Source organism: Eschrichtius robustus, chromosome 20, assembly GCF_028021215.1.
Source record: "Eschrichtius robustus isolate mEscRob2 chromosome 20, mEscRob2.pri, whole genome shotgun sequence".
NCBI classification, from domain to species: Eukaryota; Metazoa; Chordata; class Mammalia; order Artiodactyla; family Eschrichtiidae; genus Eschrichtius; species Eschrichtius robustus.
The window spans coordinates 53,188,794-53,212,297 of NC_090843.1; the positions used below are offsets into that span (position 1 = coordinate 53,188,794).

The window sequence follows — 23,504 nt, forward strand, 5'->3', positions numbered from 1 at the left end:
TTGCTGAAGATTCCAGTTCTAGCATGGGGAACACACTGGCTGGCGTGAAATGCACACTCGTGGGCTGATTTCTTCACGTTGTTCGTGCCTGTGCTGTGATCGTCTGGACACAGCCATTTCTTTACCCTGCTTTCCTGGGGTGAGGGTCGGGGGCGACCACTCCATGAGCATCATTGCTGCCTGGTTCCTAAGGAGAGACCGTCTCACTGACAAATTTCAGTCGGTGAAACTTGAAGCTCTTGGGCAAGTCCTTTTCCAGATGAGTTTTGCTCGTTCATCAAGTCCTCCGCTCGATGGAACCCTCGTTGAGGACAAAGGGCCGTGCCTTGTTCATCCTCACCATTCCTAGAACAGCACCTTCCATCCAGTATTGAGTAAACGTTTGTTGAATTGAAGCACCAAATATTTTCAAATTAACCATCTCCATTATTCATTCCTGCAGCACAGCGTACGTTTTTCTGGCCTCCTTGTATGGAACATTTAAGCACAATTTCGTCTTTCTTTGGTGGGCTGAGTGTCGGGAACACCGCTTTCTGTGTGATGGATGACGCAGCGAAGCCTTCAGGGCCTGTCACGGAGGGCGTGGCTGATTCCCGGGTACTAAGTGCTCTGGAGGGGTGCGAGCAGTTTCGTTCCCACCCCCGCGTGGGCACCGCACCTGCTCCCTTCTACTCGGCGGCAGCTTGGGGACTCCGCCGTGGAGCGTGAGGGCTCTGCGTGGAATGAGTCAGGGGCTCACGGTGGGGATGGGAAGGCCGGCCTGGGAGTGAGGTGCCCGAGCTCTGTGGTCTCCCAGACCTTGTCGTGCCTCTGACTCTGACCTACAGTGTGGGAAGGTGAAGGTGATGATGTTGGATGGAGAGGCGGGGTTCCAGGGAGTCTTGGGGTGACCGAAGTGGCCTAGGGTATGAGGATGCCCAGGAGGGCACCCCACAGACCTTGGAAAGCGTCTGAACACACAGGCAGCCTGCAGGATGCCCCCCTGGGGAGGCAGGCAGGAGTGGTCACGTGGAGGGCGGGGCACACATCTCTGCCCCCACCCTTAGCAAAGGACCCTCAGTGTCATTTCCTCTGTGGCCAGCCCAGCCTGGATTCCTGCCCCGCCCACTGAGAGTGAGGCCCACCGGGCAGCAGTCCCACCACCCCTGACACCCCACCCCAGAGGAGGCTCTTCCTTGTCTGATCTCGCGTCGCCTGACCGATCAGCATCACTCAGTGCAGACGGGGCACCCCCTGCCCCCTGCTGCCCAGTGAGTGTTTCCTGTTTCTGTGCATCTCTTCCCCCCAGCAGGTTGGCACATTCCAGGAGGGGCCACATCTTGCCTTCTCAGGTTAAAAGTAAATGTTAAATGTTAAAAGTGGCTCTCATTTGTTCATTCGTTTATTCCACAAAAATTCATCATGCCAGATACCAGAAACAGGAAGGTGAACAGAAACAGACGCGGCCTCTGCCCTCTGGTCGTTGACAACCTAGTAGGGGAAGCGACCGTAGTTACACAGCCACACAAATGAGGGTAAGTCTCAGCGGAGGAGAAGAGGCAAGAGCCTGTTAGGGAAGCTCCAACCGGGTAAGAAGGCAGGGAAGGCTTCCGTGAAGAAGCGGTGCTTTTGCTTTTGCTGAGGTCTGAAGGATGCATAAGCTAATAAGGAGAGCGTGTGATCAGGTACATCCCAGACAGAGAGAGCAGCACATGCCAAGGTCCAGTGGCAGGAAAAGCAGATTGAGGACCAGGGGCTGAAGTCAGGCCAACACGGCTGGGGCTCGAGATGGAGAACGAGGCAGTAGACTAGGGGAGAGGGGTACAAGCTGAGGTCACAAGGAGATAGGTCTACCCTGAGCAGGCATCATGCATCATGTGGAAGGGTGTGGTCTTCATCCAGAGGGCAACAGGAAGTCTCTGGAGGCTCTTAAGCTGGCAAGGACGGTAGACAGGACGTGACTAGATTTGCATCTTGAAAAGATCACGCTGGCTTCCATGCTGGGAACCAACTGGAGGCTGGCCAAAGTGGGGTGGGGCCATGGTGCAGGCCCCGGAGATGGCAGTATGGGTAGGGAGGGTGTTGGAGGAGAGTGGACAGTTCTAGTGAGATTTAGAGTTCTTGGAGATGGATTATATGACTGATGGGTGTGGCATCCTTCACTGAGACAGCTGTGCAGGACTGTGGTTGCTGCCTGCTCCTTACCGTATACTGTGCTGAGCGCTTTCGTCAGTCATCTCCCTTGACCCTCCTAAGTGTGACATGAGCCTGCCTGTTACCACCGTTTTCAGGACAAGAAAATGAAGCTCAGAGAAGGTTAGTAACAAGTCCAAGTTTGCATCTGAATGGCAGACTCTGTGCTCCCCTGCCCCAAAGCCTGTGTCCCGCGGGCTACACCCTGAGCCACCCCCTTTCCCCGTGCATGTTCTGGGATGGGATGTACATTTGCAAAAGGAATGCAAGGAGCGTCTGAGTCAGGCCCAGAAGCTAGACTTGGGTTTTGTTTTTTTTTGTTGTTTTTTTTTTTAATTTACTTATTTATTTATGGCTGTGTTGGGTCTTCGTTTCTGTGCGAGGGCTTTCTCTAGTAGCGGCAAGTGGGGGCCACTCTTCATCGCGCTGCGCGGGCCTCTCACTATCGCGGCCTCTCTTGTTGCGGAGCACAGGCTCCAGATGCGCAGGCTCAGTAACTGTGGCACATGGACCTAGTCGCTCCGCGGCCTGTGGGATCTTCCCAGACCAGGGCTCAAACCTGTGTCCCCTGCATTGGCAGGCAGATTCTCAACCACTGCGCCACCAGGGAAGCCCTAGACTTGGTTTGTTTAACGCTCAGACACAGTTTGAGGCTGCAGGAAGCATGAGAGAGCCAAGCCCGGGAAGCCAGCGCTCACTCACCCGGGGCAATTCCGCTCAATGGAAACCCACTTGGCAGGGAAGCTGGTGGCCACCTCCAGGCCCGGCTGTCCTTGACACGACTGTGCAGTGTTCCCTTTGCACTGAGTTGATGTTGTGGCCAGCTCACGCTCTCTCTCACTGGCTTTTTAAAATACCACCTGCTTAATTTTCTTTATTGGAACCTGGAACAAAGACCAAGCCCATAAGGGGAAAAGGCTCGTTATTCTCTTCTTGGTCGAGATTTAATAGAACAGCAACTATGTATTATTTGAACTGGGGCATGTTATCTTTTTGCTGGCCCGGATTCCCCAGCTGGAGATGCTGGAGCTTGTAAAGACGGACCAAGAGATGGCCGGGACTGACCGGGGGTTCCACTAGTGATGGCTGGCAGCCTGAAAACAGGGCTGCCCATGGGCCAGGGAGGGTATGCCCCGTCATGTCACCCCCAACTCCCTCCAGAACCCCACAGGACAAGGGGAGGAGAGAACATTTGGGACATGCCATCCATCCCTCCCCCACCAGGACTGGGAGCTGACCCAACAGCCTTTGACCCTGCCTCTGGAAGGCGACTGGTCCACACGGCTCCTGCCCCCGGGTCAGGTGGTTCCATGTGCTGTGTTCTCTGGGTAGAAGACAGGACACAGCTTTCAAGCACTCTCTCCTAGCTTCTTTCCCTGCCGCCCAACAGCATAGATGATCAGTCAATCAATCAGATGCTATTTATCGAGGGCACGTGCACACCCATCCTTCAAACCCTGCTGAAATGTCACTCCTTCAAGGCAGCCAGACATGCCCTTTGGCCTGGCAGGCAGGCCGACCTGGGACTGAGCGTTGGGTGCCTCACCGGGCCCCACCCTCCCAACACAGGGCTGTGCTCCACGTGGGTGCTCAGCTCTCCTAAGGTCCGGAAGAGGGGAGCTTCCCAAATCCTGATTGTCGCTACCAACTGTGGGACTGCGGGCAGTCTTCAACATCTCTGAGCCTCATTTTCTTCGCCCGTATGATGGACATCATGACACCCACCTCCTTCACGCTCTGTTGCCGGGGTGGCAGGGCCTGGTGCTCCATAATGGGAGGAACTGGTCTTCTCTCCCGATTCCCGGCAGCGTCGTCTGATTCAGCAGCCTTGGGAGGGGGTCAGGGCACACTGCGCGCTTGGAGGACAAGCTGTCATCGAACCCTACAAGCATGTAGAAAACACAAGAGGAAAACCTCACCTCTCTGAGATGGCTCCACTAATTTTCCCATGTGTATCATCTCTACGGGATCATGGGAATGAGCGGGAAAAACAGCCAGCTGGCTTCAGCGCCTCCTTCCTCTCTTTACCCCAGGAAGGAGGGGCCCGTGTGTGTTTCTTGAGGCCCATCTTATGGGCTTATGGGGGCCCCTGTCCTAGAGGTAGAAGGGTTGGGGTGAGCATTGGAAGGGGTAGCAAGAGGCAGCTCTAGTGGGGAAGGGAGAGTCTCCAGACTGGTAGCTTGGGGCTCCAGGGGGACAGGCTGCTGGCCCCCAGAGAGGCGGCACCCCAGCCTGGCACAGATCCCAAACCCAGGCCTGACACAGAAGTGGCCAGGCCCCTTCCCCCTCCGAGGGACCGTGGGAGCTCAGAGGGAGAGCAGCACAGCAGTGAGCGGTCTGGCAGCACCCAGGGGACCCTTCCCAGACGTACTGCGCCACCAAAGACCCCAAGCCTGGGACCTTCGCGAGCGCCGAGCCCAGACAGACTGGGATGGACTTTCCTGCCAACCCAGGGGGACAGGAGCTTGGAGCAGATTACAGTTTATTTGGAGAAAGAAAAGAAAAGTGACATTTCTTGTACCTGCGGGTCTGATGGAAGCAAATGCACACCCCCCACGAACGTGTCACAGCTCCCCTCCTGCCACGAGCTGGTTCCTCACCTCCTGTGGTCCCACTGCCCAATCAGGCGGTGACAACACGCTCTGAAAAGCCAAGTTGGTGACATTTCCCTCTCCGTGGAGAGGTGTGCTCCTTGCTCAGTTGGCAGCCTGCAGAAAAGGCCAAGCCGCAGATGTAGCCTTCCCTCGACAGGAGAGAGAAGGAGAGAGCCCCAAGCCCCGCAGGGACCGGGCGGCTTCCACGCAGCGGCAGAAAGATGGATTGATTAGCTGGTGTGACTGTTCTCTGAGGAGGACACGCTGTCCCTGAATCAGACTCTGCCTGGGTTAGCCCAGAAGAGGCCTCAGCCCCACCAAGTGCCCCTCTGCCTCCTGGTGCTTTTCATCTGGCTTTTTCCCACCAGGGCTTGTGGCTGTGCATCTTGGGGAAGCAAAATATGTACCGAGAAGTTATATGATCTTCAGCAACTCTGTAGAAGGAGAAGCGCTGCAGAGACTAGGTTCTGGCTGCTTACGTGTCTGGGGGCAGTTATACAGCAGCTCTAGAGGCAGACCTGAGTCTGTTACTTACTTGCTGCATGAACTTGAGCAATTCTCAAACTACTGCCTGTAAAATGGGCCTAATTCTTATATAATAGGGGTCCTGGGATCGTTAAATGAAGGGCCTTGGCATCAAGGAAGTGCCCAAGCGGTCACTGGTATTTCTCACCATATCATTGTCTTACCTTGTCAGGCACACAAGCGAGTTTTTTGCATGGTTATATACAAATGTCTGTTTTCTTTGCTCCATGTTCTTTTTTTTTTTTTTTTTTTTTTTTATTTATTTGTTCCTGGTCTTCCCCTTCCTTTCACTATTCCATGCTCTTTTTTGTTTGTTTGTTTTTGTTTTCTTTGTTGAATAACATCATTTCCTGCCCACATTTCCAGGGACCAACACAGTCTGCTGTGTTAAGGCCGTATCATATTCAGTTGTGTTTGCCTGGATCGGCCTCTGGCATTGGGCGTTTGGGTTGTTTCCAGTTCCTTGCTATTGAAAATGACGCAGCTGTGACTCTCAGCAAGCTTATTTTTTTTGACGTGATCCCAACAGGATGTACCTGTGCGGGTGAATTTCTATCACGGAGATCCTTGGATGGGCACACCTATTGTGCCCCAAAGCCAGCTACGGGTTTTAGATGATCTGTATCCTTTGGGTTATCTCCCCTTGGGGCCTGAAGCAAAAGCCATCCCCTCAGAAGGTGCCAAAGGGCTCCTTGGTTATAGTTTTCCCAGCCCCTCAGCTGAGGAGGAAGGGGCTGAGTGCTTATGTTCCCGTGTCCTCTCTCTTGTAGAAAGTCTGCACCAAATGCGGGATCGAGGCCTCCCCCGGCCAGAAGCGGCCCCTGTGGCTGTGTAAGATCTGCAGTGAGCAGAGAGAGGTAGGGTACCCGGGGCAGCGGGGTCTGGGGGGGGCCTGGGTGGGGCCGGGGCGTGCACGAATTCGGGGAAGTTCATGGTTGGTCACGGAGAGGGGCTTCTCAGAAGGCCAAGGAGGGCCTACCAGGGGCTGCCCGGGACGAGAGTGGGGAGGACAGCCGGCTGGCTTGCCTGTTCCCCAGTGCAGAGGGGGCAATGGGCCCTGGTTCTGCTCTGCCTGGGGTCCGTGGTTTCAGTGGGGAGCCCCTCGCACTGAGTGTAGGTTGCAGGTGGCATTTCATGGGCATCTGTTATTATTATCATAACAGAAACGGCTGCCCCGGGTTGAAGGTTTACTCTGTGCCTGGCACCGTGCTAAGTTCCTTACACGAATGAATTCATTTCGTCCTTATGCAACACCCGGGGCCGGTGCTGTTTTTATCCCCTTTTAATGATGGGGAAATGGAGACACAGGAGGTTAAGTATCTTGTGGGCACCGAGCTAGTTAGTGGGTCTGACAGCCGTGGTCTGCTGTGGTGACGCCGCCCCCAAAGTCCCTTCTGGTTCTAAGTTTCTGTCATTCTACTTCTGATTCCATTTGAAGGGAAGAAATCAAGGCTCAGCAAGGACTCTGAGGCAGTAACAGATGGGGGGCTCGAACCTACGTCTCCCAACCCCAAACCCAGGGCTTTCCTCACTGTACCAGGATCAGGAGTGGGGCTAAAACAGTGGAGGACATTGTCAGGCAGCTCCTGGGGGAGGTCATGGGCCAGGGATCTCAGGAACAGAAGGAGTCGGGTAGAGGGAGATGCCCCAGGTTTTCTGGATGTGGATTTATTTTTTTTACGTATCTGCTTGGTGATTAATATGTGCCTTTCATCTGAGGCTCCATAAAGTGTCTTTAGTTAGGGGAAATCCTCAGCCATGATATCCTGGAATATTGCTGCCCTGCCATTCCAAGTCTCCCATCCTGGAAACCCTGTGGGATACAGCTCCGAGCCTCTCCATCCATTCTCCGTAGCTCCCAACTCTGCTTTCTCGTTTTTTTCTTTACCTTTCTGAGATACTTTCTGGGTAAATTCTTCAGTACTGCTTTCCAGCTCGCTAAATCTTGGAGACTCTTTGTTGGTTGTCTCTCTCAGCGACCGCTTTCCTCGGGTGTTTTGGAATTGGGGTTTGTCTGCTCATCTGGAGTGGGAGTCCGTCTCTCTCTCTTCCTCTCCTTGCTCGTCACCTCCACCCAGCTCTCCTTGCCAAGTGATTTCAAGTTGCCTCCACCCAGGTCCTGGGTCCCCCGGCGCAGGGCCAGCTGTCTTGGGTTAGTGATGAGCTGCGTGTTCACAGCGATAATGGGATTATTCCTGGAGCCAATCGTCAAAGCCATAGGCGGTCTGGCCAGGCCCTGGCTACGTGTGTGCTTCTTCCAGCTTCTCTCACTGTTCACATCCACAGATAAGCTTCAGTCTTAGGACGGTGGTGAGGTGGTATCTCTGCTTTTTTCAACTTCCTCTCTCAGATGGAAAATGCTTTTACCAGCCCCCATTTCAGGGACCGGTCCCCCACCTCCCATGGGAGACTTTTGGTCCCTGTACCCCTAGAAAACCAATCTTCCAGCTCCCTCCACCTGCTTCTGGGTTCTGAGTCAGCAGGCTGTGCCTTCAGCCCCTCAAAATAGTAAATATTTGGAGCTTCTGATCCATCGAGATATAGATCTTACTTCTGAGCACAGTTGAGCTTCCTCGTTGGAATCTTTTCATGTGTCACTGCCGAGCCTTTGGAACAGGGAAGATAGTAGGCAGGGCCTCCAAGCGTGAACTAACATTCTAGTCTGTCTTGCCCAGAAGTCCCTGATTTCTCATCCTGAAATGGAGACGATAATACCTATTTCATGGAGATACTGTGAAAATTCAGCAACGTCATTACAGTAGACAAAGTGTACAGAATGTCCAGCCTAGAATAGGCACTCCATCAATATTAGAAGCCTACCTCTCTTACCCAGCTGGAAATTCCCCCTCTGAACTTGAGGTCCTTCTGGGCTTCAAGGGGTCCCTTTTAAGACGCAGGCATCCACGAGAGAGGAAAATTCCCTAAAATAATATCTTGCAGGAGACTCCTGAGCAGGATGACAAGACGCGGCTGAGCTGTGGGGAGGACAGAGATAAAGGAATTGTCCAGGAAAAGGAGGGGGATGAGAGGAAAGACAAATTTAGCAAATGTAATAACTTAGTGGAGGGCTTGGGTGGGGGTCAGCTGCCCCCGTCCAGCCCCACCATGAGTTACCCTCACGCTCATTAACAGTCCTGAGCTACCGCAGGCAGCGTCCACCACCAGCCCGTCCTAATCTCCGAGCGCTCCAATGCCCGGAGAAGTCTGAAATAGCTTAGGATGAATTTTCTTATCTTTCCTAAAGTAAAGAATATGAAGCTGTGCACTATGCTATCAGTTTGTCCTTGAGTTTCTAGAGGCTGATAAAACTGAGCAAGATCAAGGATGCTGTATTCCTTTTCTGCAGGACCAGGCAGACTGTGGACGTTTAGGAGGCGTGGACGGGCCCTGAAAGTATGTGTGTCTGTCCGGGTGCCTGTGGATACCGTACCCAAGCACTGCATTTTCCTGCCTGCTTTTGGGGTGGGAGAGTGCCAGGGAAATTGGTTTCCTAATGCCTTTTTTTTTTTCCGTAGAAAAATATCTAATCGCAACAAAGAGATAGCTAAATAGAAAGAGCATTTGAAATGTCATTTTAAGTGCCACATAGAGCTGGTTCTGAGTCTGTGATAAAAATGTGGAGTTCTGTCGTGCAGCAAAACCCATGTCCTGATGGAAGATCTTGCCTTTTCTGATGGAAACTCCCATATTACTGTGCCCAAACACCCTTATCATCTTTTTCCATTTGACTCTTCTCTGCTGTCATCTTTGGCTGTAATTATAAGTATTTTTTTCTGGAGTGAGTCGAATGTTGGTTACATGTCCCTGGGACCGTCAGGTTGGCATTGCTGCCTGTTGTGTGCACTTCAGTGATGCAGTGGTGTCAGCTTCAGCCCCTCTGCTCTTGAGGAGCTTACAGTCTCACGCATTTATTTGTTCGGGCATTCAATGCTTATTTATTGGGCATCTTCTGTGCACCAGGCAAAAGAACTCTTCTCATGGGAGATGGAGACCACATACGCAATAAAGTAAGTTCTGCCATGTCACAGATGGTGAAAAAGTACTTGGTAAAGGGGACGGGGTGATGGGAACATAGGGGTAGCTGCTATTTTATACAGGGGTCAGGAAAGGGCTCACTGATAAAATGTCATTTGAGCTGAGGTGTGGAACACACTATGTGGCTGTGTGGACAGAAAGCACTCCAAGTAAAGGGCACTGCAAGTGCAAAGGCCCTGAGGCAGGTATGTCCTTAGTAGGTTTGAGGAACAGCAAGGACAACAGTGTGACTGGAGCAAAGTCAGGTTCAGGAGAGGAGGTCAGAGACGTGGCAGGGGGTCAGACCATGTTGGTCCTTGTAGATCCTTGGAAGGACTTTGGCTTTTACTCTGAGTGAAATGGGGAGCCCTCGAAGGTCTGAAGTAGAGGAGAGGCGTGACCTGAATCCTCCCCCAGTTTTTAAAGGATACTCTGGCTACTGTGTTGAGTATAAATTATAGACTATAATGTCAGAGTTAGTACCATGATATTTCATCTTTCTTATTTAATATTACCCCAGATATTTAAGTTCTTGACTGTTGTTACCCTTAGAAGTTTTCATATTTTAAATATTTTGTACATTTTACTCTTTTCTGATTATAAAATTAATACGGATCACTGACATTCACAATGTATAGAAAGAAATATACACCCTCCCAAAATCCATGATCTTACCATCCAGAGACAATCACTGTTAACATTTTGGCATAATTACTTTCTATCTTTTTTCTGTGTCTTTTTTCTTTATATTGTTGAATCTCTGTTTTAAAATTAACATTTTATCCTAAGCAGTTCTCAGTGTAATCAATAACTCTTTGTAAACATTCTGTCATATGGATATTCTGCTCATTTAAGCCATCTGAGTTATTTCCTTTTTTCCTTCTCGTTGCTAATTGCTTTATATATCTGTGTACAGAGCTCTTTGCCTACATTTGAGATTATGTCCTCAGAATGGTTACTTAGAAGGGAAAAATAAACATCAGTGTTTATAGTCCCTCTTTTCCTATAGACCCTTGAGTTACTGCTTTTGACTTATAATTAGCTGGCTATGTGATCTTAAATAAGGACATGTGGACAGTGTATTTTCTGAGTCTTTTGCTATCTGGTAATAGCTGTTGCCTTTATACAAAAAAGACAGTGACTTGACTGATAATGCAATTGATCATAATCTTTCCCACTCAAAATTCTGTGAGTTTGGCTTCTGTTGTCTAACCAACCACATGTGAAAAGAACCACCATGAGGGAGAGTAGGCAAATGTAACGACTAGGAGAATCAGTGCCCAGAGAACTAGAGATAATAGTGAAACCGTGAAAGAAATATAAATAAGGTTCTTTTTTTGGCCTCACTGCACGGCATGTGGGATCTTAGCTCCCCGACCAGGGATCGAGCCCGTGCCCCCTGCAGTGGAAGCATGGATAGAGTCCTAACCACTGGACTGCCAGGAAAGTCCAAATAAGTTTTTAAATTCAGTAAAAGAGATAAGAGAAGCAATAGAAGCCAAACTGAACAAATAGGACATTTGAAAAAAGAATGAGCAAATTTGAAAAAGAACCAAATGAACCATTTTCATTTCTAAAAATGAAAAATGTTATTAAGGAATTCACAAACTCAATCAAATGATACTTCAGTAATTTTTTAGAGCAGTAAACCTTGTCATTAACAGACACAGATGTTTCCTTATCATTTGCTTCTTATTCATTGTTTTTTATTTTTGATCCCTGGATGGCACTCCCAACAGCTTGGCGTCCCTGGCCCCTGATATCCACTGTACTGACTGCCATGAATATGATGTTTTTGTGACCACACGAAACTACAGTCTTTACCTAATTAAACCAGCTGCTTATGTAAGTGTTCGGCCTCCCAGCTCCCTGTCCCACCTCATTTCTGTTCCCTCTGTGGATGGGCACGTTCTTTGGTCACTTTCCTGGTTTCCTTGTCAGCAAATTAATAAACTGATGTAAGTTCAAGATTTAAAGACACAGAAAAGGGAATAAGGGACTTCCCTGACAATCCAGTGGTTAAGACTTTGCCTTCCAATACAGGGGGTGCAGGTTCAATCCCACATGCCTCATGGCCAAAAAACCAAAACATAAAACAGAAGCAATATTGTAACAAATTCAATAAAAGACTTTAAAAATGATCCACATCAAAAAAAAAAAATCTAAAAAAAAAAAGAAAGAAAGAAAGAGAAGGGAATGAGACATCCCTCAGTGGACTGGTTAAATAGCACATCAGGCACACCTGCAGAACCCCAGGGAAGGACCTTGTGAACCAGAAGACAGTTTCCAGGATGCGGTGTAGGCAACAAGCAGATGTAGCCCGTGAAGTCAAAACTGAGAACAGGAGAAGGCAGCCTGACAAGATCTGATGCTCAGCATAAAGTAGTTCTGAAGGCAAGAACGGAGACGTGGGGGAGAAGTCTGAAGCCAGGCGTATGCTTTTATTCCCTTTTAAATAACCTGGTAGTATTATTTATGCCTATATTTGGAAGTTAATAATTTTATCTGGATATGCCTAGGTCATTTTCACTGATATTTGTCTAGGACAAACATATTTGGATCTTCCATTCAGAAAAGCTTTTCAATTATGTTTTTGCTTATTGCTTTGTTCCTGAACTAGTCTGGTCTCTTCTTGGGAGCACTTACAATTTGAAGAGTGCATTTCCATTCTCTGCCTTGTGTATTTATCATCTTCTACCAAGTCATTTTCAAGTTCTTTTCGTTTTTCCCTCCATTCCGAAAAATCTTAAAACTATTCTTCCATGTCACTGATTCCTTTTTTTTTTTTTTTTTTTTTGGTCTGACTTTGGTGGTTTCCTGTGTTTGGTCTTGGTGGTTGCACATGTGCCTTTATCCCTCTCCTGATGCTGTGAGAGCTGCAGGCCCAGGGTTTACCAGAAGCAGCTCAAGCACTGCTCACAGCCCCTCTCCTTTGTCTGGGATTCTGCTCCACGGAGGAGGTACCTTGATTCTCCTGGGACCTGGCCCTCTGGCCATCAGAACTAGGGAGGACTTGGAAATCTGTAGCCCCTAGTTTGGCTCTCCCCCCTCTCCCCACTCTCCCACAATTGAGCTTTACTTAAGAAAACACACCTTCCCAGATGCAGTTCACTGTTGCCAGCTCCTTCCCACTGCTGCCGGTTGTTTGCTGGGAGTCTATCTCCCATCCATAAAGACGGAATTAGAGGAGGGAAGACAGCCCCTGAGCAGCACCAGAAACCCGTAGTCATGCCACGCCAGGAAGGCTGCCCAGGGGCAGCCCCAATCCTGCACCCTGATCCCTGCTAGGCAGGCAAGGGTGGGTGGGCCAGTGACACCCGTTTCATCCATCCCACTCGCCTGTCTTCAGAGGGGAGACTGACTGTAGGTGAAATGTCAGATCACTCCTGTGCTGGTGTTCGCGTGCCCTTTATTCACGAGCTTTCTTGGGTGTGTTAGTGCGAGCTTGGGAAGGACCTCATCAGGGGCTTCTAAACACATGACGTTGCAAGCCAGAAATTCACGTCATTGATTGTTTAGCCTTTAATCCGATTCATTTAAAAAAAAAAAAAAGAGTGACTCACTCAAAGTTATACTGTAATCAGGGGGAAAGTTAATTGGAATCCAGATTCCCCAGGATTCTAGAAACCATTCCTGCAGCCTCTAAAATGTACCTTTGGAGTAGGAAGGCTTCTTTGAGGATGCAGGCATTCTCTGAGGGGGATGAGCTAGAAAGGGGAGAAGGCCAATTTGTAAGTAATTGGAAGCTGATTAATACAATTAGAGCACTCTTCTCCGCTCAGCGTCAGCTGTGCCTTCCCGGTTTCACTCCGCATCCTGATTATAACTCAGTAGAGGCTGGGCTGCACCAACACTGACTGTGTCTCCTGCAGGGCTTTTCATATGGAAGGTGTTCGGGAAAGGTTTGCTGATTGAAAGAGACATTTGCGAAAGAGGAAAGCGGGTTCCTTGTTTAGATCACTTTAGAACCTTTTCCCAGCAGGGGGCTTTTGATTTCCCTGTAGTCTTATCACAGATGGCCCTGGCTGGGGTCCCGCAGTGCCGCAGTGCCCATCGATGCTAGGTCTGTATTCCTGCTTCCGGCCCCTCTCTCCTTGTGGCTTGTTGATTGACTGAAAGGGGAATTTGTGGAGTAGGAAAGTGGCTTCACATGGCGGTTTTTAAATCATCTCAACCCCCCCCACCCCCAGGCTGAAGGGTAACCAGTAGCCCAGTTAGGGCCCCTGGGGAGGGTCCACCTTGGCACAAGCCTGCAGGAGGCTGGGAGAATCAGGGGCTCCCTCGCTCCCAGCTGGAGCCCGTGGGAAGCAGCCATGCCAGCCGAGCCCAGCATCCTCGTGGCACTTGGCTCCCAGGAGGGCAGCCCGTGCTCACCGCAAGCTGCCGTCTGCTTCCCCACTCTGGTTCTCTTCTGGCCCTGCTGTTACTTGCAGTTTGGCTTTTTGCTGCAAACAGCTTTGCCAGAGGGTCGCCTCCGGAGGCCCGGGAGTGCGCGCAGGAGTGGGAGGCTGGCACGCGGGCGGCTGCCCGAGCGCCCCGCCATCTGTGTCTGGCTCGCTCTGGGCTGCTGCCACTGCGGCCCCAGGGGACCCGGATGGTCACACTTCCTCAGTGTGTTGGCCATCGCCCACGTGCCCTGCTCTGCCAAGTGGAGCAGCTATCAACGCAGGCTCCTGGCCTCCCACACAGGCGGAAGCAACAGGAGGAGGAGGGTCCTGGGGCCCAGCAGCCCCCCTTCCTCCTGTGGGGAGGCAGAGTGGTCTCCCACCCCTCCCTGCCCCTTATTTGGGGTGCCTACCTGAGCCTGTATCCATGCGCTGGAGAAAGAACTTTCCTCTCTGAGGTGCTGCCTGATCCAAGAGGGAACTGACTTTCTCACCGCTGCACTCCAGTCCGCTGAGCCTGGTGTCCTAGCTGGGGAGTCCAGTCTGGCTCTGAGTAGCAGGCATTAACTCAGCACCCACTGTGGGCCAGTCAGTGTCTCGCTTCATCCTCACTGGAGCCCAGTGAGGTATTCACTCTTGTCCCCGTGTCACTTGCCCAAAGACACCAGGTAGTAATTGATGGAGCAGGGGTTGAAGCCAGGTGTGTCTGCCTCCAAAACTCCTTCTGACAACTCTACTGTCTCTTCATGCATTCATTCATTTATTCATTCATTCATATAATAGTCATTGAGTATTTACTATGTGCTGGGCACTGTCTTAGGCCCTTGGAAAATAGTGATGAATGAATCAGCCAAATATCTCTGCCTTGAGTTTACATTTTAGCAGGGACCAGGGGAGGAGAGAAGGAACAGACAATAAACATAACTGTTGCAGGAAGGGGGACCCCTTCCAGGGCCCAAGAGTGGGCTCTTGTCTAACACTTGGAAATGAATTGTCCGAGGAGACACACGTGCTGACAAAGCAAGAGACTTAATTGGGAAGGGGCGCCCGGGCAGAGAGCAGGAGGGTAAGGGAACCCAGGAGAACTGCTCTGCCATGTGGCTCGCAGACTCGGGTTTTATGGTAATGGGGTTAGTTTCCGGGTTGTCTCTGGCCACTCATTCTGACTCAGGGTCTTTCCTGGTGGCGCTCGCATCACTCAGCCAAGATGGATTCCAGCGAGAAGGATTCTGGGAGGTTGGTAGGACATATGGGCTGGCGTCTCCTCTCTCCTTTTGACCTTTCTTGAATTCTTCCGGTTGGTGGTAGCTTGTTAGTTCCCCGTTCCTTACCAGGACCTCCTGTTGTTAAGATAACTCACGCAAATGGCTACTATCTTGCCTGGCCAGGGTGGGCAGTTTCAGTCAGTGGTTCCCCTAATATAACCAAACTTAATAAATGAGCAAATTATACAGTATATTAGATGTTGCACGGGAAGAAGAGAGTAGAACAGAGCAAAGAGATCAGGAGTGTGGGGTGCAGGGTGGGGAGGGAGGTAGCCGTGTTGAAAGTAGACCAACCACCATGTCATACCCATTAGGATGGCTAATATTTAAAAAGCAGAAAATAGCAAGTGTTGGTGAGGATGTGGAGAAATTTGAACCCTTGTGCGTTGATGGTGGGAAAGTACAATAGCTCAGCCTATGGAACACAGTATGACAGCTCCTCAAAAAATTAATGATCTAGCAATTCTACTTCTGGGTATATACAGTGTTCCTTACAGCATTGTTCACAACAGCCTAAAGGCGGAAGCAACCCAAGCATCTACCATTGGATGAATGGGTAAACAAAATGTGGTCTATGCCTGTTATTATTCATATTATTCAGCCTTAAAAAGGAATGGAATTCTGACACATGCTACAACATGGAAGAACCTTGAGGATATTATGCTAAGTGAAATAAGCTAGACACAAAAGGACACATATTGTAGGATTTCCTCTTTTTTTTTTTTTTAATATTTATTTATTTGTTTTGGCTGCACCAGGTCTTAGTTGCGGCACGTGTGATCTTCATTGCGGCGTGTTTTAGTGGCAGCATGCGGGATCTAGTTCCTGACCAGGGATCGAACCCGGGCCCCCTGCATTGGGAGTGCAGAGTCTTACCCACTGGACCACCAGGGAAGTCCCCAGGATTTCCATTTATATGAGGTCCATAGAATAGTCAGATTCATAGAGACAGAAAGTAGAAGGGTGGTTGCCAGGGGCTGGGGGTGGGAGAATGAGAAATTATTGTTTAACGGGCACAGAGTTTCAGTATGGGAAGATGAAAAAGGTCTGGAGACGGATGGTGGGGACAGTAGCACAGCAGTGTGGATGCACTGGATGCCCCTGGACTGTACACCTGAAAATGGTTAGAAAGGTAAATTTTATGTTATGTACATTTTACCACAGTTATAAAAAAGGGTGTGGGTGGAGACTGGCCAGGGTTGGCCTCTTGGAGGAGGCGAGATGTGAGCAAAGACTTGAAGGAGGTGTAGCGGGGAGGCCAGTGGCTCTCTGGGGAAGGAGCAGCCCAGGATGGGGCCACACCCAGTGCCCTGTGTTCACAGAACAGCATGGAACCAGTGAGACTCCCCTCCTTCCACGTGAGGGGGTCCTGGGTTCCCCCGAGGCAGGTGGAGGAGGGGTTGGTCCCCGGAGGCTCTTTGGCCACGGGGAGTCGATGTGCTCCAATAGTAAGCCCTTGGCCCACCAGGAACAGGGCCCACAGGTCCTAGCATTTGGCTCTTGCACCACCGGCTGCCCCTCCGCCGCCTACTCAGCCACCCAGGTGTGCTCAGCGGTCCACGGGGCTGGGAACCCTGTGGTCCCCTTGACCAGGCTTGAGAATAACAAGGTGTGGCAGCTTCACTGACCCTGTGATCAGTTGGTGTGACACCATCCTGACACCACAACCCGCTTACCCCCCCTCTCCCCCCCTGTTGGGCCTGCACAACCTGGCTTTCCCTGCTATGATACCCTCTTTTACATGGCCCTGGGGAGGCAGGCGAAAAGCTAGGGAGAAAGCATCTGAATGTGGTCCTTTTCTTGCGTTAATTGGAATAAAAATTTGGATAATCAGCTTTTCCTGCACGTTTTCCAGATGCCAAATGACATTGGCTGGCACGATTGTTCCCCTTCCACTAGCCAGCTGTCTGGCAGATGGGGACTAGGGAGCAGAGTGAGACTCCATCCGTTAGGAGCTATTTATTAAGCTCCTAGGTGGTGCCCAGCCCTGGAAATACACAACCATCCCCTCTCCTAAGGAGATAACTCAAGACACGTGTCCTCCTGCTATGCCAGAAAATCCTTCCGTGAAAAAAGGAAGAAGAAGAGAACCAGCCTTTATTGGGGTCCTTGTCTGGGCCAGATGTGGGGCCCTGTGTCCCCACTCCTCCCACCAAACGGAAGCTCTGGGACCTTAAGTGACAGGTCCAAGGTGACACAGCAGGACGGGCAGAACCTGGGCTGTCTAAAAGGCTACTGCCACTAGACCAGCTTCCTCCTGATTTCTACCAAGCTGGCGACCACTGCCTTCAAGAATCAGCCTTCCTATTCCAGGATGGCCCACAGGCTGGAGGAACACGGGAGGTTTCACCCTCAGTGGCCAACGAAGTGATCCCCGACTGTCTGGGGGACCCCTGGGTCCCTTGCCCCGCTTCTCCTTGCCCTGATTTTGTAAGTTATTACATCCCAACCCAGGCTAACGCACCCACAGCTGAAGCCCAGCCTGGCCCTGAGTGTTATCTAACTACTTACATCCCTGAACCTGGTTTTGGGTCCCAGCACCTGATTGTCCTCTTGACCCTTGAACTTTGCCTGCTGCTCCCCGCCCTGCGTCAACCCAAGGGTCATTGTCATAGGCCTGCTCTTGATGCTTCCTGTTTGCAAACTAAATGAGAGGGCCATTCGGTAGGCATCCCGGCTGCTTCGTCTCCACGTTGCACTTGGCACCTCCTGAGTGTCGTCTGTGTATGACGTTCAGCCTCACACGCTACTCCTAGCTGTACAGCCTGGAGAAACTCTCACACGTGCTTCCCGGGAAACATGACCGAGAACGCACGTAGCAGCATTTGTTGTAACAACAAAAAACTGGGAACCGCCCAAATGACCTTTCATGGTGGAATAGACAGGTAAATTTCAACGGATGAATTAAAAACCCAATGAGCAAAAGGGCAAAAAAGCAAGTCACTAAAGAATACACAGTGATTCAAAAATGCGATGTTCAAAAACAGGTAATGGTAAATGTTTTACTTAGAAATATACATAGAAGCAGTTTTTAAAAATAGAAAGAAAAGCAAAGGATTGCTTCACACAACATTCCAGATGGTGGTTACTTTTGGAAGGAAGACAGGGAGGGCCAACGGGGCCTTCTCAGATCTGGTCATATTTAATTTCTTTTTTTTTTTTTTTTAATTTATTTATTTTTATTTTTTTGGCTGTGTTGGGTCTTCGTTGCTGCGTGAGGGCTTTCTCTAGTTGCGGTGAGCAGGGGCTACTCTTTGTTGCGATGCACTGGCTTCTCATTGTGGTGGCTTCTCTTGTTGCAGAGCACGGGCTCTAGGTGCACGGGCTTCAGTAGTTTTGGCGTGTGGGCTCAGTAGTTGTGGCTCGCGGGCCCTAGAGCACAGGTTCAGTAGTTGTGGCACATGGGCTTAGTTGCTCCATGGCATGTGGGATCTTCCCGGACCAGGGCTTGAACCCATGTCCCCTTCATTGGCAGACAGATTCTTAACCACTGTGCCACCAGGGAAGCCCTTAATTTCTTAAAGAGTTCACAGGTGTTTACTTCAGTGTGGTTCTTTGAAACACACTGTGTTTTCATACGGTTTTGTGTGTACGCTAAATTTCACAGGCACACACCCAAAAGGTAACAGGAGATCACCAAAAATCAGACCCAAAAAAGCTTGAATCAGTGATATGGAGAAAAACCTTTAAAATCTCCCAGAATGCAGGGGGGAAAAAAAACCCCAAAGAGCTAAAAACAATAACGGAGACAATGATGAATCTGGAAGACAGAGAAGGCAACGGAACCTCAGAATTATTGGTTTTCCCCAAGAAGGAACAAGACCAATAGGAAATGAAGCAATAATCAAATCCATAACCGAAGAAGGCGTCCGTGATTCAAGACCACACGCCGGAACACCGGAAGACCCACGAGCTCTGCCAAGTAGGGGTCAGCCCAGAAACCATTTCATGTTGGCTTTGGAATATGTTTCTGAGACTGTGTTTGCACAGAGGCATGTTTGTTGTTCTGGGAATTGAATCAAAATCACGAAGCTCCTCTGAAAAGACCTGGCTGGGAATAGCCGGCCTGTCCAGTTTTCTGATTCCAGCCCTATTCACCTGCCGTGTGTGGCCCACTCCATCTGGGAACAGAGGCTGGCTTCGCAGCCAAACACCACCGCGGCACGCTTGCCCTCTCTCAGGTCTGTGCTGGAACAGGGAAGATAGTTAAATATTCGGGATTCAAAGGGATTTCATGCTGCATGCAAATAAAGACTAAGAGGAGGTGGGCGTACAGTGTTGATGAAGCAAGTAATTAAGAACAGTAGTGGGGGGGCTTCCCTGGTGGCGCAGTGATTGAGAATCTGCCTGCCAATGCAGGGGACACGGGTTCGAGCCCTGGTCCGGGAAGATCCCACATGCCGCGGAGCAACTGGGCCCGTGAGCCACAACTACTGAGCCTGAGCGTCTGGAGCCTCTGCTCCGCAACAAGAGAGGCCGCGATAGCGAGAGGCCCGCGCACCGCGATGAAGAGTGGCCCCCACTCGCCGCAACTGGAGAAAGCCCTCACACAGAAACGAAGACCCAACACAGCCAAAAATAAAAATAATAAATAAATAATAAATTAAAAATTTAAAAAAAAAAAAAAGAACAGTAGTGGGGCTTCCCTGGTGGCGCAGTGGTTGAGAATCTGCCTGCCAATTCAGGGGACACGGGTTCGAGCCCTGGTCCGGGAGGATCCCACATGCCGCGGAGCAACTAGGCCCTTGAGCCACAATTACTGAGCCTGCGCATCTGGAGCCTGTGCTCTGCAACAAGAGAGGCCGCGATAGTGAGAGACCGGCGCACCGCGATGAAGAGTGGCCCCCACTTGCCGCAACTAGAGGAAGCCCTCGCACAGAAACGAAGACCCAACGCAGCCATAAATAAATAAATAAATAAATAAAATTTTAAAAAAAAAGAAATAGTTACTTAAAAAAAAAAAAGTTAAGAACAGTAGTGAAAGCATCATTCTCCTCCGTGGATTTGTTAAACTTCCAAGACCATTCTAGACAAAGGAGAAGACAATCTCTCTGGGACCAGAGAGAGAAGGAAGATAGGGGGTCTCTGTTCTCAGTGACTTGTAGGGACCTTTCCATGTTACAGATAATCTGGGAGGTGCAAGGGCTAGCGGGGCACCCCTGGAGGCCATGGCAGAGGGTGAGGCCAGAGCTGGAGGTTGACCCGCCCGCCCCAGAAATCCTGTGACCCCGGGGCACATGGCCCTGCAGCCATCACGAGCCCTTATTGGATGCCACCTCCCTCTGAAGCTGGCAAACGCTCCTCACCAGTAATGGTGCAGAAACCTAGCCAGAGCATACCCCTCACCAGGGGTTAATGGAAGCCAAAGCATTTCCTCCAGTTCTGAAATTATCTAACCAAGGGGTTTTAATTATCTGTCCGGAAAACAGATAGCACCCTCAGAATATTTCTTCTCACTGCATTTTTTCGTTTCCACTCTGTTAGCAATTGCCTGCCGCCCAGGCTGCCCTGGTTGAAATAGAGACACAGATGTAGAGAAGAAACGTATGGACACCAAGGGGGGGAAAGTGTCTGTGTGTGTGTGTGCGGGGGTGGGGGGGATGAATTGGGAGACTGGGATTGACACATATACACTAATATGTATAAAATAGATAATAAGAACCTGCTGTATAAAAAATAAATAAAGGCAAAAAAAGAAAAAAACACTTGAAATGAAGGGGAAATTCTCTCAGGCCCTGGGGAGGGCTCTGGCTCCTGGTGGGGGGTGGGCAGGGACGGGCATTGGAAGAAGGGGCAGGTGCGTGCCCTCTTGTCTTTGCTGGGGCTTAATTTCTAGCCCGTCTCCTGGTGAGGCTGGGGCCTGGGCCCTGTGTAGGGAGCCTGAAAGCAGCCAGCAATACGGGGAAGGGTGGGTGGGGGGATGGTGGAGATGTTCTCACTGGCTTGCCAACACCGCGCGCGCACACACACACACACACACACACACACACACACACACACACACACACACACACACACGCCTGATTTTTTTTTGGCTGTGTCGGGTCCTAGTTGCGGCACGCAGGATCTTTAGTTGCGGCATGCAGAATCTTAGTTCCCCCACCAGGGATCGAACCCACGTCCCCCTGCAGTGGAAGCATGGAGTCTTAACCACTGGACCACCAGGGAAGCCCTGCCTGATGTGTTTTAAAGTGTTATCCTTTAAATTACAAATATGCAAATATTCCTGGGAGGGGTCTCATTTAGCTTTCCCCTAACACCTCAATTCTTTTTTTTTTTTTTTTAACATCTTTATTGGAGTATAATTGCTTTACAGTGGTGTGTTAGTTTCTGCTTTATAACAAAGTGAATCAGTTATACATATACATATGTTCCCATATCTCTTCCCTCTTGCATCTCCCTCCCACCCTCCCTATCCCACCCCTCTAGGTGGTCACAAAGCATCGAGTTGATCTCCCTGTGCTATGCGGCTGCTTCCCACTAGCTAGCTATTTTACGTTTGGTAGTGTATATATGTCCATGCCACTCTCTCACTTTGTCACAGCTTACCCTTCCCCCTCCCCATATCCTCAAGTCCTTTCTCTAGTACCTCAATTCTTAGTTAGCACTTTAGAAGGGATTAGTAGAGAGCCAGAACCTGGTGGGTGGCTGGTGGGTGCCTGGGCTGGGAGGGGAGCTCTGCCCCGCTGCCCTGGCTTCACTCTGGATTGCTTACTTGTGCTCTACACCGCAAGATTGAGGATTCCACCCCAGGTGCTGGGAGGATGAATACAGGGAAACCCTCCCCGGACAGAATAGCTCCTGAGGGCAGGCCATGAACACACTCTCACATGGCAGCGAAAAACAGTCACAGACCCCAGCCCTTTGTGGATTTAGGTCCTGGGGCCACCCATCTGCAAGGACATTTGATCATTTCTCTCCATTGCTCAATCTTAACACATAGGAGGTACTGAATAAATGCTGTTCGAATGAATGAATATCTGCAGACTCCCTCTTCAGAAGTTGTTTGTAAGCTTCGCCTTTCTGAGGGAGGGGAAGCAAGCCGTGAGGAAAGACGACTGCTCTAAACTTAATTCCTACCAAAAGAAGAAAAAGGAAAAAATTTTAAAACAAAACAAGAAAGTGAGAGAGGAAGAGATGAAGGAAAGAAAGAAGAAAAATAAAACTATCAGAAAATCAAGTATTTCAGTATGAAAAACTCTCTAGTTTTAATTCTGCTAGTTGTCTTAGGTGGACAGGCAGACAGATAGGTGTATATATGCATATATAGCTTTTTAATTATTCCAACCAATATTTGTCTAATCGCTTACATTACAGTAGAAACAGTGCCTATTAACTCCACTTGCCCTGAAAAATGAGGAACCCAATGCTTTTTTTCTTCCCAGCTACTTCTTGCTTTTTGTTGGGACAATCTGAAATTTGGGGACAGATTATTATTGTTACCTATTTCTAAGCATCATTTCTTTCACATTTTTATTACTTTTCAGTTATATTTACATTAGTTATCTAGACTGAATTCTACCTTTCATTTATTTCACCGATCCTGGTGAGTTTTCTGGTACCATTGAGCCCCGATTCTGGAGCTTTTTATTTTAATTCATCTGTTTGTCAACTGAGCAATTTTTTAGGAAGACTGGATGCACCTCTGTTTTCAGTTTTTGCTGATAGGATCCACGCACCTTTGGGGGATGAGGATCACAGCCCTTTTCTGATTACAGAGGCAGGTGGAGGCGTCATCCTAGGCACATAGGACGGCAGGTGATGCCGTCTCCACAGGCTGCCTCTGGTTACACATGTGTGACACAGGCTTGTGACCTGCTTCTGCCCCGCTCGCTCCTCACCCTAAACAAACCTGCACAGTCACATCCGTGCCACAGTCACACACGTCGTATACATGCCGCATCTCCATCCTGTTTGCATAGGGTAGCAGATAATCCAGCTGTAAAGTCGTGTGGTCCTAATCTGGTTTGACTGGACAGATAGCGTTTCTGGCATAAAGTAATGCTGAAAATAAATGTGCACGTTACCTTAGCACATCTTGTGTTGACTCGCCTTGCTCAGTATCAGCTTGTTGCCCTCGGCGGTAACCATGGCTTTTCATACTCAGCTTGTCACCACGGAAACCTGGTCACTGAGTACTGCCCAGCAGTCTTGAGAGAAGCGTCTCTTCCAACTAACAGCGTGATGCCCTGGGCCCTTTCTCTTTTCAGAGGGATCCAGCTCTGCCTGCCTTTATGCCGGGAAGCCCTGGTTCCCTTTGAAAAGTTGTCCAGGGTTTTCCCATTGTCAAAATTCTGACTCCTGGAGGTTAGGGGTGGGCAGTGACATCAGAGGGGGAGCTTGTCTTTCTGCAGGGGCAGAAATGTCAGTGTTGTGAACTCGTGCTGGTGTTTTCAAACTAACCATCACTTGACTAAGCCTTTCCTATCTTGCCCCACTACAAAAAATTTAATTACTGCTTTCTTTTCCTTCCCTACCAGCACATCCAGATTCAACATACCAGCCACAGACCGTTCCAACACCATGTGTCAACCTGCCAAGCAGCCCAG

General features: G+C 49.8%; 1 protein-coding gene across 1 annotated transcript in view; it reads left to right on the forward strand.

The window, feature by feature from the left end:
• RPH3AL (rabphilin 3A like (without C2 domains)) overlaps window positions 1-23,504 on the forward strand; it is a 112,401-nt gene that overhangs the window by 56,268 nt on the left and 32,629 nt on the right. The window contains 1 exon segment of the mRNA XM_068531816.1: window positions 6,062-6,148. Coding sequence (XP_068387917.1) covers window positions 6,062-6,148 — 87 coding nt within the window.